Genomic DNA, 16250 nt, shown 5'->3' on the forward strand with positions numbered 1-16250 from the left:
ATATCACAGGTTTCTAGTTTACACCTAATTAAGAGGCAAGATGGCGGGCTTTGACTTACAGCTGATCGAGTAAATTTGTGTTTTAACTAAGAATAGCTTTGAGATTTTTTTATAAATGTGTCTTTATGTGGCCTAAATCAAAAGTCGGCAAGGCGCACTTCGCTCTATAAAGTTAACATTTTAGGTGATAGAGTTCCTATTTGAAGTCTAAAGAGGACAGAGAGTTCCGACGAGATGCCTTGATGAGATATAATTTTTTTTCCTCCGTAGTAAAAATCTATTTTGTGGATGCCATTCTTGAACCTGGCGAGCGGAAGAATGGCTATGTCGGACTCATCCTTTGCAACCTAGATGTCATCTAATGCCCCCTGGGTCGGGTCCCCACCAATTTTATGCCGTCATACTGTAATCTGCGTTGGCCTTTCTGTGCATGTGAAGTGGTTCCGGGGGAGTGAGAATGAAATAAATGAATGAATCTCTTTCAACAGACAGGAGACAACATGGCGGAATTATTTAAATTCCCACATACCATAGGGCAGGGAATGACATATCCTTGTGATAAATCTATAGCTACAATTGTAGAAAGGCTCCTTGTACAAGGCTCCAGCGGCCTTACCACCATCTTTTACAAAACTATCATATTGCAGGAACATTTTGTTTCAAGCTTAAAGTAATATTACTCAGATTCCTACTATGACCTCATAAAAACAATATTGTTTTACTCCTGCTTAGGGATGGAAAAGAACGAATGATTGTCTATTCTCTGATTTAAGATGGCATAACATTTATGTACGTTCCAATTTCGATCTCAGATCGCTTGGCACTCTTATTAATACCTATATTCTGGGCAAACCATACTTAAATGTAGGTACTTCGCTCAATACTAAACATGATTGATGGCCGTGGTGGGATGTAAACAATGGCCCTGATTGCATAATAAAATGTTGAACAGTGTTTTTTTGAAGTGAGTATCTGTATTTTTTTTTTGTATCTGGCGTTTTCAAAGTTTGACGACCGCTGCCCTACATAGTGGAAATAATTCCTTAAAAGCAGTCTGAAGCATTAACTGTTGTTTTTCGTGTGGTTATATTGTAGAAATTTGCTTTCCTTAAAAGTTGTATGAAATGCATGGCTTATGGTCCTGTTTCTTGAAGTATTTTTAAGTTTTCTTCATCAGAAGACGTTAACTACTCATTTTCTTAAATAGTACTTAGAATAAGTATGGGATCAATAATTGTTGATTATTGCTAATAAAGAGCAACTTAATGTAGGCTTATCAAGAATATAGATGTCCTTCGAATCCCAGTTCGGGCAATGATGTTTGGTTTTTCTACTCAATACTTGGAGTCTAGAATTTGTACCCTACATGGTGATAGACTCGACCCCTATCATATCATGGGACGGAATACACAGGCGAAAAAGGGAAACTCTGATTTCACCTCTGCGTACCCATATGGGTATGTGTGTGTACGATTTATTTAGACCGAAAAGTCACATTTTCCCAAATAGTTTGACATCTAGGGCTGTGCACCCAATTTATTTGACGAGGTGTCGAAACGGCATATCGAGCACATCCAATCTCATGTAAATAGTATTTGTCGAATCGAACACAAGATTGGAGTGGAGAGGTCCTGAGCCTTTATAAACGAAAACTATGGCGTGCTTTTCGTACCTTTTTGTTATGTGACGGCTTTTGTAAGGTTTTCTATTTCGATTTCGACTTCCACAGCGGGTCTCCAGTTAAAAAAAAAAAAAATGTATTGAATATGCAATTTGCTGCAATCAATATTTGATAAAATCTTAAATGGAAATATGGACATTTGAGGTTAATATAAGTAATACACAGTTAATGAGCTCACACATTATTTAAAGCTTAGTTTATTCCCTCATAACACCTGTAGTATATATGTACCTACTTATTTTAATATCGATAGATATCCTGCCTACTACCTAATAAATTTTCTGTTTCGTATACATATAGTTACCTAACTAATATTTGTGGAATACATAAGGGATAAAAATACTTTATTCCGATTCAAACTTAAATTTAAACTAAATCAACGCATTGCCAATTGTCTTATATTTTATGGCCCTATAAGATTGCATTACCCTCTGTAGGCTTTCGCGACATAGTTACATAAATTTATTCATTAGCTCATCATAGCATTGAAACTGCCTTCATAATTGCGGTAATATACGAGTTGTAGTAGTTATCTCATTAATGTATGAAAGTAAAATATTTTATGTAATGCCCGCATACTGATGTACATCGTAATAAAGACTATTTGGTTCATAGTAAACCAAGAAGTTTTTACATTAAATGAATAGGTTTGAAGTAAAATGTACATTGGAATATTTTAAAAATGGAATCATCGACTGGTTGATTTTGACTTCTTCAGGAATGCCTGTTTTTCTTGAACTTTGTTGTATTGTTTTAAAATTTCGTCGTATTAAATTTTAAAGGCCGAAATATCAATGCATATTAATTATTTTTACGTTTTTCTTTCAACTGCGAGAATTAATCACTAACTAGACGTGAATTTAAATTCTTTACTTGTCAATACTTGTTTAGTTACCCAGATTTAAGGTGAAACAAAATGTATGAAAAATGGACCTTAAGCTTAAAAATAAATCGGTAGAGTTGTAGTTATAAAACAATCTTCCATTCCTTTGTGATAAAAAAAAACATTCTAAGTTTGAATTTCAACATCATTCACCTGAATAATTTTTAAACGAGTGCCTTGTCGATAGAAAAAATCAAAGTTCTATTTTCAAAATTATGCGCGTAAATGAACTATAGACATAGCACAAGATAGCCAATCAATGTCGTTTTGAATTAATTTATATGAGTTTCATAAAGATGTCCACGCCGTTTAATTATTTTCACCTTGATTTGTGATTGCATTTAAAATGTAGTCATATAACTTTAAATCGGTTGGCTGAATGAAACGGGCCGTGTAATTTAGACATGGGGTGTCTAGTAGAGCAGAATAAATCTCTGGTCTTGTCATTCGTACTGAGCTGCGAAACGATTTCAGATAATATCTATTGACAATTGACAGGCGATACCATTTTTTATTTTTCATACATTAAGCTAAAAATCAATGCACGTGGGTCTATCTGTTAATTTTAATATGACGTGTAAGCATCGATATATATGTACTACGTACTGGATTTATCGTTCCGAACATTCACTGTGTTCAAATGAATTGAACTGCAATCCATTCAAACTGACTTTAGTATGATCAATATTGACAGCTTGTGGTTGTGTATGGAGTGGCGCTCATGATATAAGAATTCCTGTCTAAGTATATATTTGGATTTGAATAAAAAATATCAGTCAAATAAGTAAAATTATTTGCTGTTCCGGTGAATGAATAGGTTATAACAATGACGTTTTGTTTTAATTTTAGTTCTAATTTTGAACGAAATAGTTTATATGGACGTTCGTGTCTATAGAATATACGTCAATGCATCTAAGTCGGTCAAAATGTAGGTTTTTGCCTATGTGCATGTTGCTGGGTATGCAGTCAGATATATAATTTATCCATTAACATCCGAACAGCAAGTCATTTATAAATTATATTTTGCGAAGATGCATTGCCCGTTACTGCTGTATTTAGCATTTTATTAATAAGATATAAATCTAGCCTTTGGAAAACCCTTAGGTGTTGATTAAATAAATATTGTTAGGTTTTCTTTCCCCTTTACATTTATACACCGGAGATATCTATAAAATAAGTCCAAAGGGATTCGTAAACCACTCTACACATAATACTCTCGTGTTGGGTCGATAGGACGGCAAATGCAATGAACGAGCATTGATTATCTGTAATGAGATTAGTATTTTTATAGAAAGAAGCATTGCGATTTATTTTATTTTGCGTTGTGTACCGATAAAGTTAAATAAAAATAATCTTTGGTACTACCATGGTTAATCTTTTTATAGTTATTAGGCGTTAAGCCATGTAAACAGCGAATAATATTTCACAATAATCTAGTGCATTAAAATTCCATGTGACACCAGTCTTGATTGGTGAGAGGTACTTAAGTCTTGGTATCAGCTACGAGGGGCGTTCTGTAAATTTTTTTTTTTTTTATATACGCGTATAGAAAAATGCTCCTTCTGCACCTGATGGTAAACGGAACGAGGTCCAAATAAAGTATTGACTGACATAACCACAATCATTCCTTTCGTACATCTGTTAATATTAAGAATGATACTTTCAATTTGTGTCCTGGAATCGCATCACTTCGCATTATGAAAAATTCTGTTGACTGACTTGATTGACTGAACTAGGTCACTCTTAATTTTTAAGACTTAATGATTTCTTGTCTCAATGCCTTGTAACAAATCGTAATATCGTAGAGAACATAACTGTAAACATATCTTTTTTTTCTTTGTGACAATTTACATTATGCCAATTTCATAGTATATTTTACTCTATGACATAACTTTAACAGGAAATCTAGTAAAAGGTTTTCCGGCCGGTAAGCAAATAACACTAAACTAAATTGCGTGTTGTCTATGTATAGAGTATAGAGGCGGTCACGAATTTTACATAACCTTGATCTAATCATATAAGGCCGGGTCTAAGAATAACATTTCGTTCTTTGTGTTACGTCATTTTAGGAAGAATGACTGTTGCACCTAAGGAAAGTATAATTTAGTTAATTTTGTCTTAACTAGTTGACCCAACAGACGTCTTGTCTTAGTTATGAATATTTAATACGAACTGCGGCTTTTCATTTAGTTTCTACTCAAAACTATTTTAGGAATCCAAGTGAATTTTCATAATTCACAATTATGTTAAATTAGTCGTGTGGTTTTCTGCATTTTTGTTTCCGTAAGAACCTTCTACAAAGTATTAGAAAATTTTAAAAATATATATGGATGAAATCAGATAAGTCATTTTCAAGTTATGGCATAACCAAGGAAAATACGGATTAATTTTTATATACAAATCGATATTGAAGAGAGTTGTTAAGAATTTGCTCATTGGCCAAAATATATTTAATTACGCTTAAAACTTAACCAGCTAATTATATGGAAAGAGATCGATTTTAATTATAAGTTGATGAGCCGAAATTGCATTATACACTTATCGTAATTTCAGTTCATAACTAAAAAGGCTTAAAAATGTTACCTGCTAGTAACATTTCAATTATAATAATAATAAAAAGCTGTCATACTTAATCCTTGCAAAAACTATCATACTTAATACTTGCAGGCTCGTCCGGAAATTTTTATCAATAAACTCATAATAACATTAGTACTCTCATCCACCCGTCATTTCCGCTTTGGTCAAAAGCCCGCGGAATAATGTAATTTCGCCATATGGTAGAAACTAGTTAAAATTTAAAATAACACTTAATAATAATAATATCAGCCCTGTATTACATACTCGCCCACTGCTGAGCACGGGCCTCCTCTACTACTGAGAGGGATTAGGCCTTAGTCCACCACGCTAGCCTAGTGCGGGTTGGTAGACTTCACACACTTTCGAAATTCCTATAGAGAACTTCTCGGATGTTTAGGTTTCCTCACGATGTTTTCCTTTACCGTTAAAGCGAACGATAAATTCACAAAGAATACACACATAATTTTTTAGAAAAGTGAGAGGTGTGTGCCCTTGGTATTTGAACCTGCGGACATTCGTCTCAGCAGTCCGTTCCACACCCAACTAGGCTATCGCCGCTCGAAATTATTACATTATTTTATATTAACTTTTCAAGTCATGTTTGAACACATGTTTGTGATAAAAAAAAACTATTTAGTAGGACAATCGTGTATTCCCAGCTTAAACCAATCTAGAGTCCGCAGACAGCGGCTTCCCCCACCTATGCTATCTCTTTCCCACTTATACAGTAATGTATATCTGTCTCACCTGACATATGTCGTGGTCATCCATCATTGAAAAGGTCGCAACTCGGTGAATAAACATGGCATAGGCTTTCTAGTTTCGTTTCTTGAACGCCTTCTGAATGGAAAGAAGGTTGGAATAGTTAATGTATTTTCAAATATGTTACAAATTATAAAATCGTACTATCGGTTTATGGGTTGCAGCGTAGTCGAGCTGAAAACCGTGATAACGGTTCGATTCACAGGCCCCGCGGTTACAGATATTTCGAACAAAAAGAGTGCGAAAAGGGTCTTCCTTCTGTAACTTACATTTAAGACAAATTAAGGGTCGATTGGGTGTGGGTGCAATAATTAAATTTCTTCTGCCTATCTCTTATACATGCGTTTGTGTATGTTTATTCTTTTTCTGCTAGTGACACAGTTACGCTAGTTTTGCGAATAGCATGACAGACATACTTGATCAGTTTGATATACCTAACCTTCTGCCAAGACACAGCGCAATGTTTTATATTTCATTGCCACAATGTACGATATTTCTGGAAGCTCAACGAATTTTTGTTTTCTAAAAGTAGGCGATAACCAAATACAATAAACAAGCTACCTATCTAGTACTTAAAGTTCTAGTTTTGCTATAAAATCGAGTGACGTAGTAGGGATGGGCAGCCATGTTGAAAAGCAATTAGGCTTTCGATGAGTCGGGTAGCGTGTTTCATGTCTACGTCACTATAACCTAATTTACCGCCAAAAATAACCTTGTCTATGAAAAATAAACTAGAGCCTAGCAATAATTATTCATAAAATAAACATTGCGATGGTAGCCTGACACATACAAATTTAATTACTATGTAAACATTAGCATTATGATAGGAGATCACAGTAGGCAGTAGCGATAGCAAAGTTGGCGCCATTTTGAAATTAAAAAAAATATTTATTATTTATAAAAAAATCCCAATTAAGGTATCCATGAAACTTGAACGGTAAGAAGGGCTGTGGCGAATGTATGCATAATATGTCAAGGATTCTTTATTTTAATAAAAGAAAGGATGCCGCCATATTGAGTAAAAAAAATATATTTCGAAATTGGAACGTGAATGGTCAATCAAGTTCCGTTTAAACGAAAACCTTCATAAAATCAATGCACTATAAAAGACCAATCTTAATGAAGATTTATTTATAAACGATATTTAATAAAAACACTGTCTGACATAGGAATCAATTCGAAGAGGTTATGATTTCGCGAATAATTAAGTACACACACTTTTATCCCCGAAGAGGTAAGTAAAGGCGCAACTTGTGCACACACTTACCGCCGTCAGTAGTTATTCCGTCCCATGATGTGACAGGGGGTGAGTCTATCTTCATATCCGGCACAATTTCTAAACTCCGGTCTAATACTGAGTATCAAAACCAATAAACCATAATTTCTTTCTAAAATAACAATGCCCGACCCGAAGATCGAACCCGAGACCTCAACACTGCAGTCGTATACTACAACTACACCACCAAGACAGTCACTATTACGATAATTAAGTATTGGTTAAAATTTTCATGTATAGAAACAGACACGATATAAAACATTAGAATAGTTCCACACACAGATTTAGCTATATTGTAGTAAAGCCTGTTGACGTCATTTCATAGGATCGAACGTTGTTTACGTTGTTGGTGGATTTAGGACGGCGGGTAACGATGCCATGCCGATCAAGGCCGGGCTAATTGGCCACAAGACTCTCCCCAATAAACAGTTACAGCGTACTTAACTAGCACGAGATTATTACCTGAAATGTATTTTAATCAGTTCAGTTTTATTGTATTCACACGTTTTTGCTTAAGATTTCGTACTCTATAAACGTTCCCCTGTTCACTGGACTTTTTCCTTACGAATTACATTTTTTTTCCAATCACTTCAACTGTTGATGCGTTTCTTTCTATCAAATGTCTAAATTTCTCAAACATCCTCACTTAATTGTATATGATATTCTTAATTTCGTTCCATCCTTTTCCATCCAATATTCATCTTACCGCTCGTCACTAGTTCTCATTTTAAATTACTCCTATTGCTAAAACCGTCTTCGACGTTTGAATTCCCTTAGTTGCTCGTATTATTTTACCCTGGTATATGAAATTACATACAACATTTTATCTGATGCCAGATTGAAGAAAATCTCCTGGTCACGTTTGAAGAACATTGTAGCCAGTGTAACTACTGGACATAATAAGACTTAACTTAGGATGGCGAGGGCAGTGGAATACCAAACAATACTTTGTAATTCAAGGTGTTGGATGGTGTTTCTGCTGTTTATGGCGTTGTATCGCTTACTATCAGGCGAACGGCAAGCTCGTCTCTCATTCAAAGAAATTATAAAAAACCTTATGGATAAAACAAAAGTTAAGCAGTTTTCATAATAAATATTATTAGGAAATATCTTTTAATATGATTTATATTCTGACCGTACTTTATTCTCACACTATCTTGTCAGGCGTCAGTCAGTTCGTAACATTGTGTAGGAACGGCCTTTTGTACTCGTTTTAATATGAAGTTTGAAAAAATTTCGGATGCGGTGCGGTACGCCCAAGACAGGATCTATTGGACAGTCAGTGGATATCTTGGTATGTAACCTTCACAGGACGTAGGGTTACTTACTGATTGATAGTAAAATGTTTCACAGTCGGTTCCGTTCAGTTTATTTATATGTTATAGAATCTTAACATTCCTTTGCACATTGCGTTTAGGCGACAAAACTTATATTTGATTACATATATAGGAAGCGCGGTAGCATCACCAAAAACGCCTTTTTAACGGGCAATTCGGTATGTCGTGCGTTTTACAGAAAACTAATTTACAAACAATTTCGTTAAGAAATTAGTATGTTCAAGGAAATTGTAATTCTTTTTTAATAAAAGACAATTTCAAATAATTTCTTCTATGTTTATCAGAAGGATGAAATATTCCGCAATGGAACCTCCATAAGTTCTAAAGATCATTAGATTTTACATAAATAACGAAAGCCAGCAGGAATCGGATTATATGAACCCTTCACCACTGATGTTATATTCATTTATATTATATACTAACCAAAGGCGATTTTTCAAAAAATGTTGCATGAATCATTAACCTAATTAAAATAGGAACTAGCATTCATCTTACATGCATAAGAGTTGCCATTAACTCCAAAGCATTTACCAAGTTTTGATTAATCTTTGATCGTACTTTGTCGATTTTCTTAACATATAGGATTCTCCGCAAGTCGTCAACACATTGATCTATCCCTGCCTACGCCATTTTTGTTACCAGACACGCGGACGGGCACAGACGGTGGAGGGGATGGCGGCACCCTGGATATGGGCAGCCGCTCCTCGCTCCACACCGGCCTGCACATGTCAGAGGACGAGCATTGGGAGATGAACTACCATGAGGCGGCCATTTATTTAGAAGTAAGTGAAATAACCTACAAATCAGTAGCAAGCTGGTTGTCTAATGATACTCAACACAATTGAATGTTGTTACAAAATTATTGTTGTATATATAATTATAATATCAGCCCTGTATTATATACTGTCCCTTTTCTGCGCGCAGTCCTCCTCTACTACTGAGAGCGATTAGGCCTCAGTCCACCACGCTAGCCTAGTGCGGTTTGGTAGACTTCACACACCCTCGAAATTCCTATAGAGAACTTCTCACATGATATTTTTTTTCACCGCTAAAGTAAGCGGTAATTCACAGAGAATACACACATGTTTAGAAAAGTCAGAGGTGTGTGCCCTTGGGATTTGAACCTGCGGACATTAATGTTTGGTGGATTGAAAATAATAAAGTTGACTCTACATTTAGCTCCCGGAACAGTATTCGTTTTAAATACTAGCCGTGTAATTTTTATAGTCATCGCGGCTTTGGTGAATTCTCATAGATAAGTAGGAGATGAAAACTTATTAAAATTGAAATTCAACTTTACATAATTGTTAGTATTTCAAAAAACGTTCTTCTTCTTTTGTATTATTTCTTCCGGCTATGTCTATCGGTGATTTCGCAAATATTGCGTCATAAAGCAGATACAAAACAATAAATAAACTAGAAATCAAAAAATTATCGCCAAAATAATTAATCTTTACCTCAAGAATATTAACAATACTTATTAAGCATTTCTTATCACACTCCATTCCAGGAAGGTCTTAACAACGAGAAGTTCGACTCGCATCCGTCGAGCCCGGAGGAGCTGCCGGCGTACTTGCGGGTCCACAACCCCTGGTACCACGGGCTGGACTTACTAGCATCACTAGTTTTGATACTATTGGCCTTCACTGAGGACCCGGCTGTGCCTACGTTTGAGGTAAGTTTTTATACTCAGCCCTGTGGTTTGGTGACATCTAGAGTATTCTGCCACGGCAATCTCTACCTTAGAGTCTCTGCTGTGTAGTCCGGTGGCATCTGGAGGATTTTGCCATGGCAGCCCTTATCTTAGAGTCGAGGGGCGAGCAGTGGTTCTGCTTGTTCGACTACCTCAATTGATCGAATCCGAGATGGGCGATACCATGGACTCCCGTTGTCATAGACAGACAATATCGCCCTTTTATTTCGGGGGCATCTTAGCCTCTTGTACAGAGAGGGGTTGCAAAGCGCTATGTCGCAGGGATGGTTCCGCGCAGCTTTCTTAGTGCAACAAATACCTCGGGACCGTATTGTGTGCGTCGAAGAAGGTGACTGCGAGTATTGATCGGTATGCCGGTGTAGGGGTACATAAAAACTCTACCTAATGCTTGCTCAGATGATACTATACCTACGAGCGCCGACATTGGGTCGTGAGACCGGTGAAACCAAAGTAATCGTATCATTCTAAGAGGTGAGAGCGATAACGCACACAGCGACAAAAAAGAATTAGTCAGTGTGGTGAAAAACAAAAATATACCAACTCATAAAGTGAAATTATACTTAGACTTCATACGTACCTTCTAAATTTTAATAAGGAATATTTAGGCAGAATTTTTTCCATGCTTCCCTTGACCAGCATAAGAATAATTGCACACGGGCGGCAAAACGCTGTAAAATTGCAGCTTTGATGCATCATCATATAGTATACGACAATGAATAATATGTGAATAGATATACGGGCCATTTTTAACCGACTTCAAAAAAAGGAGGAAGTTATCAATTCGACGTGAATTTTTTTTTTTGTATGTTTGTTACCTCAGAACTTTTGGAGGCACCGACTCCAAAATTGGTATCCAATATATACTTGTTATGTGAAATTATTTTTTGGTTTTGAGTGGTTTTTGAAGGCGGTTTAATTTTTTGTTAAAATTATTTTTATTCACTATATGTAAAGGATTCAGCTGCGTCATCGCTTGTAGAAAAATAGTCAGGGCGTTCTTAGACTTATAGACGACGATACTTTAATATCAAAATCAGGTTAGGCGTCTTGGGATTCATGCGATGTGCGTCTTAGTTCACTGGAACGCGTTCGACTTACAGGCTCAGTGGGATAGCGCTGATCAATTTATAGGAATAAAATACATTACTTAGAGTGGATTAATTGTGGATCCACGGGATATCTATTTTACTGAGAAACAATGTAGATATTCGGGCAATAATACAAGACACCGGTAATGTCGGTTCCAATAGGGTATTTCACGATGTTCGATTTTCTGCGTTTTTTAATATGTAACAGCAATTAGAACAAAAAAAGAAATCCTTCTGTGAAAACAGCATTAAAATTCGATAAGAAATTAGGCAATAATGCAAATTTTAAATATTGCTATGCGGATTATGCGTAAAGTAAGGATATCGCTCCATCTCTTTCTTTCGCACGCATCGTAATGCAAGCTGACGTCACACGCAAGTATTTCGTCCCCTTTTCTGTCTTTTGCCATTCATCCCTACTACCTAATTTCAATGGCTTATAACTTGTAAATTTTTCACCAGATATCAATGATTCCTTCTGTTTTAGAATTTATACGATGCATCTATTTTATAAAAGTTATAAATAAAAATAAGTCAAATACCCTCTTCCTGGGCAGGGAGTTTTATAAATTTTGTTTGTTGTCCCCAGCTTCCAGTATGGGCGCACGGCACGATAGAGCTGATGGCGCTGACGGTGATCGGCATCGAGCTGCACCTCAAGCTGAAGTGGATCGGCTGGAGCACCATCCTCAAACACAAGAGGACTATGATAAAGGTACCCATTAGAGAAATATTTTTTTGATAATCTTCTTTAATGATAAATTAGTATTTATTGCTTTGAATGATAAAACGAGCTTGCCGATCGCCCGATGGTAAGCGATACGACCGCCCATAACCAGTAAACCAAAACACAACAGTGACTAAACACTGCTGCTTGGCGACAGAAATAGATATTGCGGTATCTACTCAGGCTGACTCGCACATATCAGAGACCTACCACCAGTAAAGACCCTGAGATTTATTGTGCTTTATCGCTCCGTGCATACGTGTTGTCGATTCTGGCTTACACAAGCTGCTGTGGCTAGTGTGAGGGCAGGAGTTTCTAACCAATCATGATTTGTTTTTCAAGTATCAAGAATATTTATTAGTGCACAATTGTTGTACCTTTTGTCCATTTCCTTCTATTTTTCAGGGTATAACCCTGCTGATAATGGTGCTGGAGGCAGTGGTGGTGGTGTGCCGGCAGTCTTCCCACTTCAGAGTGACGCGGGCGCTGCGGCCCATATTCCTGGTGGACACGCGGCACTGCGGCGGCGTGAGGCGGTTCATACGGCAGATACTGCAGAGTCTACCGCCCATTATTGATATGTTAGGTGTGTTGGACTCTTAAGTGGAAATGTTTTTTTACTGGACACATTATCTATTATTCAGTGATTATTCAGTGAGCGATGTTGAAAACTAATTTATATATTTAGGTGGTAAATTCGAGTAAAAATTATGATCATGCAATAGTCATGCCAAGACTGTTCAATGAATTTGAATGTTTAGGATATAGATAGATATTAATTAATCAATTTATTTATCACAAATAAAATTAAAGTTTATAGTACTAACATCATAACACTTATACACTCATTGATCACAGATATGGATTAACTTAGAGTTAGAATTCTTTTCATCCCGGAAATATTTACTTTTATAAATGGTCGAAAATGGTTTATCACGCGGAATAGCGACACCTAGTTTAAAATATATGCAACGTCGTTTTTTGCATCTGGTTTTAGGGTTACTGATGTTCTTCGTGGCGACGTACTCGCTGCTCGGGTACTATCTGTTCTCGGAGCATGTCGACAACGGACACTTCAAGACCATCAGCGATTCGTTTGTCAGCATGTTTGTTTTACTAACCACGGCCAAGTGAGTGAACATTAGAATTTTTTTTAACGATGTACAGCCCTAAATGTAGTTGAACGATTTCAAAATTTCAAATTGCATTTAAACTTTTGTGTCCGAACTGACACAGTCGTATTTTTCGTCATTAGAATAAATGTTTAACGGTTCTCTTTAGTTTACAAAACGAAAAAAAATATTTCGATTTAATGTAATGTGTAGAAACTACTTTTGCGGTTGACTGTACCTATGATATAAGATTAAATTAATAAATATATGGTATACATTATTATATTTGCAAATTCTCCAAAACGCAAACTATAGAAAAATAAAATTTGGTAATGAACAATGATTCAAGACTAGATGACCTTAGATTCTTATAAAATACGTAAGCGAGTGACATCAAATAGTATTTTAGTCTATTCCTCATACTTTCTTATGTACATGTACGCATTTTAATTTATTCTTTTGTCTCATTCAGGGGTGACATGTGACGTCATAATAAATCCTATAGCATAAAGCATTCATCATTTTGTAAATCAATGTGATTTGTTTCCAGTTTCCCAGACGTTATGATGCCGTCGTACGCCAAGTCCAAGTGGTACGCGCTGTTCTTCATACTGTACATCATCACCGTCCTCTACGTGCTCATGAACTTGGTGAGTCCGCCATTTTGAAATAAAAAAATTATAATAAAAGTTAATAGTAAAAAATGGTGCCATATTTAATTGAGTGTTATTTGGTGATATTACTAGGAAATTAGTCAACTTGACGATTTCTCTAGTGGCAAGCGATTAATCGCGTCGTTTGAATGTTAACATTTTTTTTCGCGGTTTTTCACTTTCCTATCTTATTTATAATTTAATCGATGTAATCCATTGTTGGTTCTAGACGATTATATTTTAATTTACCTATTTTTACAAGGTTTTCAACTGTCCAGTATAATTTGCCATCAAACTCATAATCAAATTTTCATGTCATATTAAAACCACCTCCCTCTTTCCAGATGTTGGCCGTAGTTTACGAAGCGTTCACTCGCATCGAGCGCGAGAAGTGTCGCGCCTTGCTCCTGCACCGTCGACGCGCCACTCGCCACGCCTTCCGCCTGCTGGTCTCTCGCCGGGCTCCCCTGGCCGTCAGACTGCGGCACTTCGCCGGCCTGGTGCGACGATACGCACCACGATACTCCTCGTTGGACGTGCTGCTAATGTTCAAGCAGTTGAACCAGTCTGGTTCGGGAGGGTTGTCGAGGGCAGAGTTCGCGAATGTGTACGAGGTGTTCGCGTTGCGGTGGGCCGCTCAGACGACGAGGGCGCCGTGGTATGCGCGGTCGAAGATCGAGCCGCTGGCGAGAGCGGCGTCCGCGTTGACACGGTCGCCGCATTTTGAGCATTTCATATGTGAGTTCGTAGATTATTATAAATATGAGTATAGGATTAAAATACAACATATAAACATGTTCCTTTGACCCCGGTTTTCTGAATATGAACTTCAATATTTTAATCTACAATTAAAATCGAATGTCATTGATTAATTTGATCCTTCGATCCGGATGTCCTGTGCTTTTGTATAATTTGTCTATATACATCGAAATTATGAGTTACAGTATAGTTGAAAAACGTATGAAATCAGAGTATTCACTTGGATTTGTGTTAAATAAGCCTCTACATAGACGTTATTGAGCTAATATATATCTATTAGAAACCTCTTTAAACACATATTCAGATGTGTTTAATATAACGCAATGCCATGATAATGATGGATAAAATGTGAAGGTTTTGGTTTCCAGACGCGCTGATCGTGTGTAACGGCATCGCGATGGTGGCGCGCGTGCTGGAGGCGGCGGGCGGCCTGCAGGACAGCGCGCGCCTGCTGTGCGCCTCCTGGGACACCTGGCTCTTCCTCTCGCGTGAGTTCACCATCGGTTGCATCCATAAACGACATTACGATGGCTCCTAAGTAAACTATCTTAAGTACTATCTTAATAGCGATATTTCCTTTTTCTTTTTAATTTTGTAGGTTTGCTACCAAAATCCATTAAAAAAAGTTAGTAAAAGTTAATGAAGTGTTTTTTTGTTTATTAACTTTAAATAAAATGGGTTTGGTAGTAAACAGTATAGATAGATAACGAAACTTTAAAATTTGAATGTCGCAATTTTTCCAGATACGATACTTACTTGATGACTTAGGAGCCATCGATTAGTGTGTTCTTGTGTTAGTTCTACACTCGTCTGTGCTCGTGTGCAGGCTCCGTTCCTCGACTCACGATTTCGAGGACCGACCGCAAGGATTCTAGACATATTTATTTTGATAATAAAGATTAAACACGAATGCGGCTTGCTAGAAAATTACCTACTCGTTGCATTTTGATAAACTTACAGCATAAACCAAGTTGAATTGTGGTTTGTTTTCGCTCTTCCCAGTGATTTGATTACACCCTAATCGATGTTTAATTCCCTTCCCCAGTGTTCCTCCTGGAGGCATGTATCCGCATGCTGGCGTTGGGCCTGGGCGCGTACCTGGAGAGCGGGTGGAACGTGTTCGACCTGAGCGTGACGCTGCTGGCGCTGATGGGCGCCGTGCTGCTCTCCATCGCGCCCAAACTGTTCATCGTCGTTATATTCAGGCCGCTGAGGTGAGGAGTTGAAGGGATTTGGGGTTTATTTGTTGATTATAGTATTTAAATCTGACTTATTAGTGTTATATGTGTATTTGAGAGTTGTCGCTTGCTTTAATGGTAAAGGAAAATATCGTGAGCAAACATTTATATCTAAGAATTTTACATAAAAATGTCGAAGGTTTTAGCCCTTATAAGTAAACGTGATGTACTCTATCTAAAGCACGGAGTTTCTAAAAAAAAAAAAAACTCTTAATCGTAAAATGCTTATATTAGTGGAGTGGTTGAGTTACTTTACTCTAACTAGTATTATTTTCTCGTAATGAAAGAAAGAAAATAGCAAAAAACATTTATCACAAGGCACAAACATACTTAACATCAACAAAATAATACAAAGGATGCGAGCAACGTGCATACCATGATATTGCCGAAAAGGTTCCAAGTTTCGGAGTCAAGAGGCCTTCTGCAATCGTGCCTATAGAAAA

The 16250-nt window shown here is 36.9% G+C and overlaps 1 protein-coding gene across 3 annotated transcripts in view; it reads left to right on the forward strand.

The window, feature by feature from the left end:
* The window catches only part of LOC115455701 (two pore calcium channel protein 1), a 34239-nt gene that overhangs the window by 8668 nt on the left and 9321 nt on the right, over positions 1 to 16250 (forward strand). For 2 of the 3 annotated variants that reach the window (XM_030184368.2, XM_037436745.1), the window contains exons 2-10: positions 9159 to 9298; positions 10027 to 10191; positions 11908 to 12033; positions 12451 to 12631; positions 13043 to 13175; positions 13708 to 13807; positions 14155 to 14548; positions 14938 to 15057; positions 15615 to 15783. In XM_030184368.2, coding sequence (XP_030040228.2) covers positions 9159 to 9298; positions 10027 to 10191; positions 11908 to 12033; positions 12451 to 12631; positions 13043 to 13175; positions 13708 to 13807; positions 14155 to 14548; positions 14938 to 15057; positions 15615 to 15783 — 1528 coding nt within the window. Of the gene's footprint in view, positions 1 to 8344; positions 8474 to 9158; positions 9299 to 10026; positions 10192 to 11907; positions 12034 to 12450; positions 12632 to 13042; positions 13176 to 13707; positions 13808 to 14154; positions 14549 to 14937; positions 15058 to 15614; positions 15784 to 16250 lie in introns of those variants that run through there. The other variant, XM_037436744.1, reaches the window with a different exon arrangement.

The sequence above is a fragment of the Manduca sexta genome, chromosome 9, assembly GCF_014839805.1.
Source record: "Manduca sexta isolate Smith_Timp_Sample1 chromosome 9, JHU_Msex_v1.0, whole genome shotgun sequence".
Lineage (NCBI taxonomy): Eukaryota > Metazoa > Arthropoda > Insecta > Lepidoptera > Sphingidae > Manduca > Manduca sexta.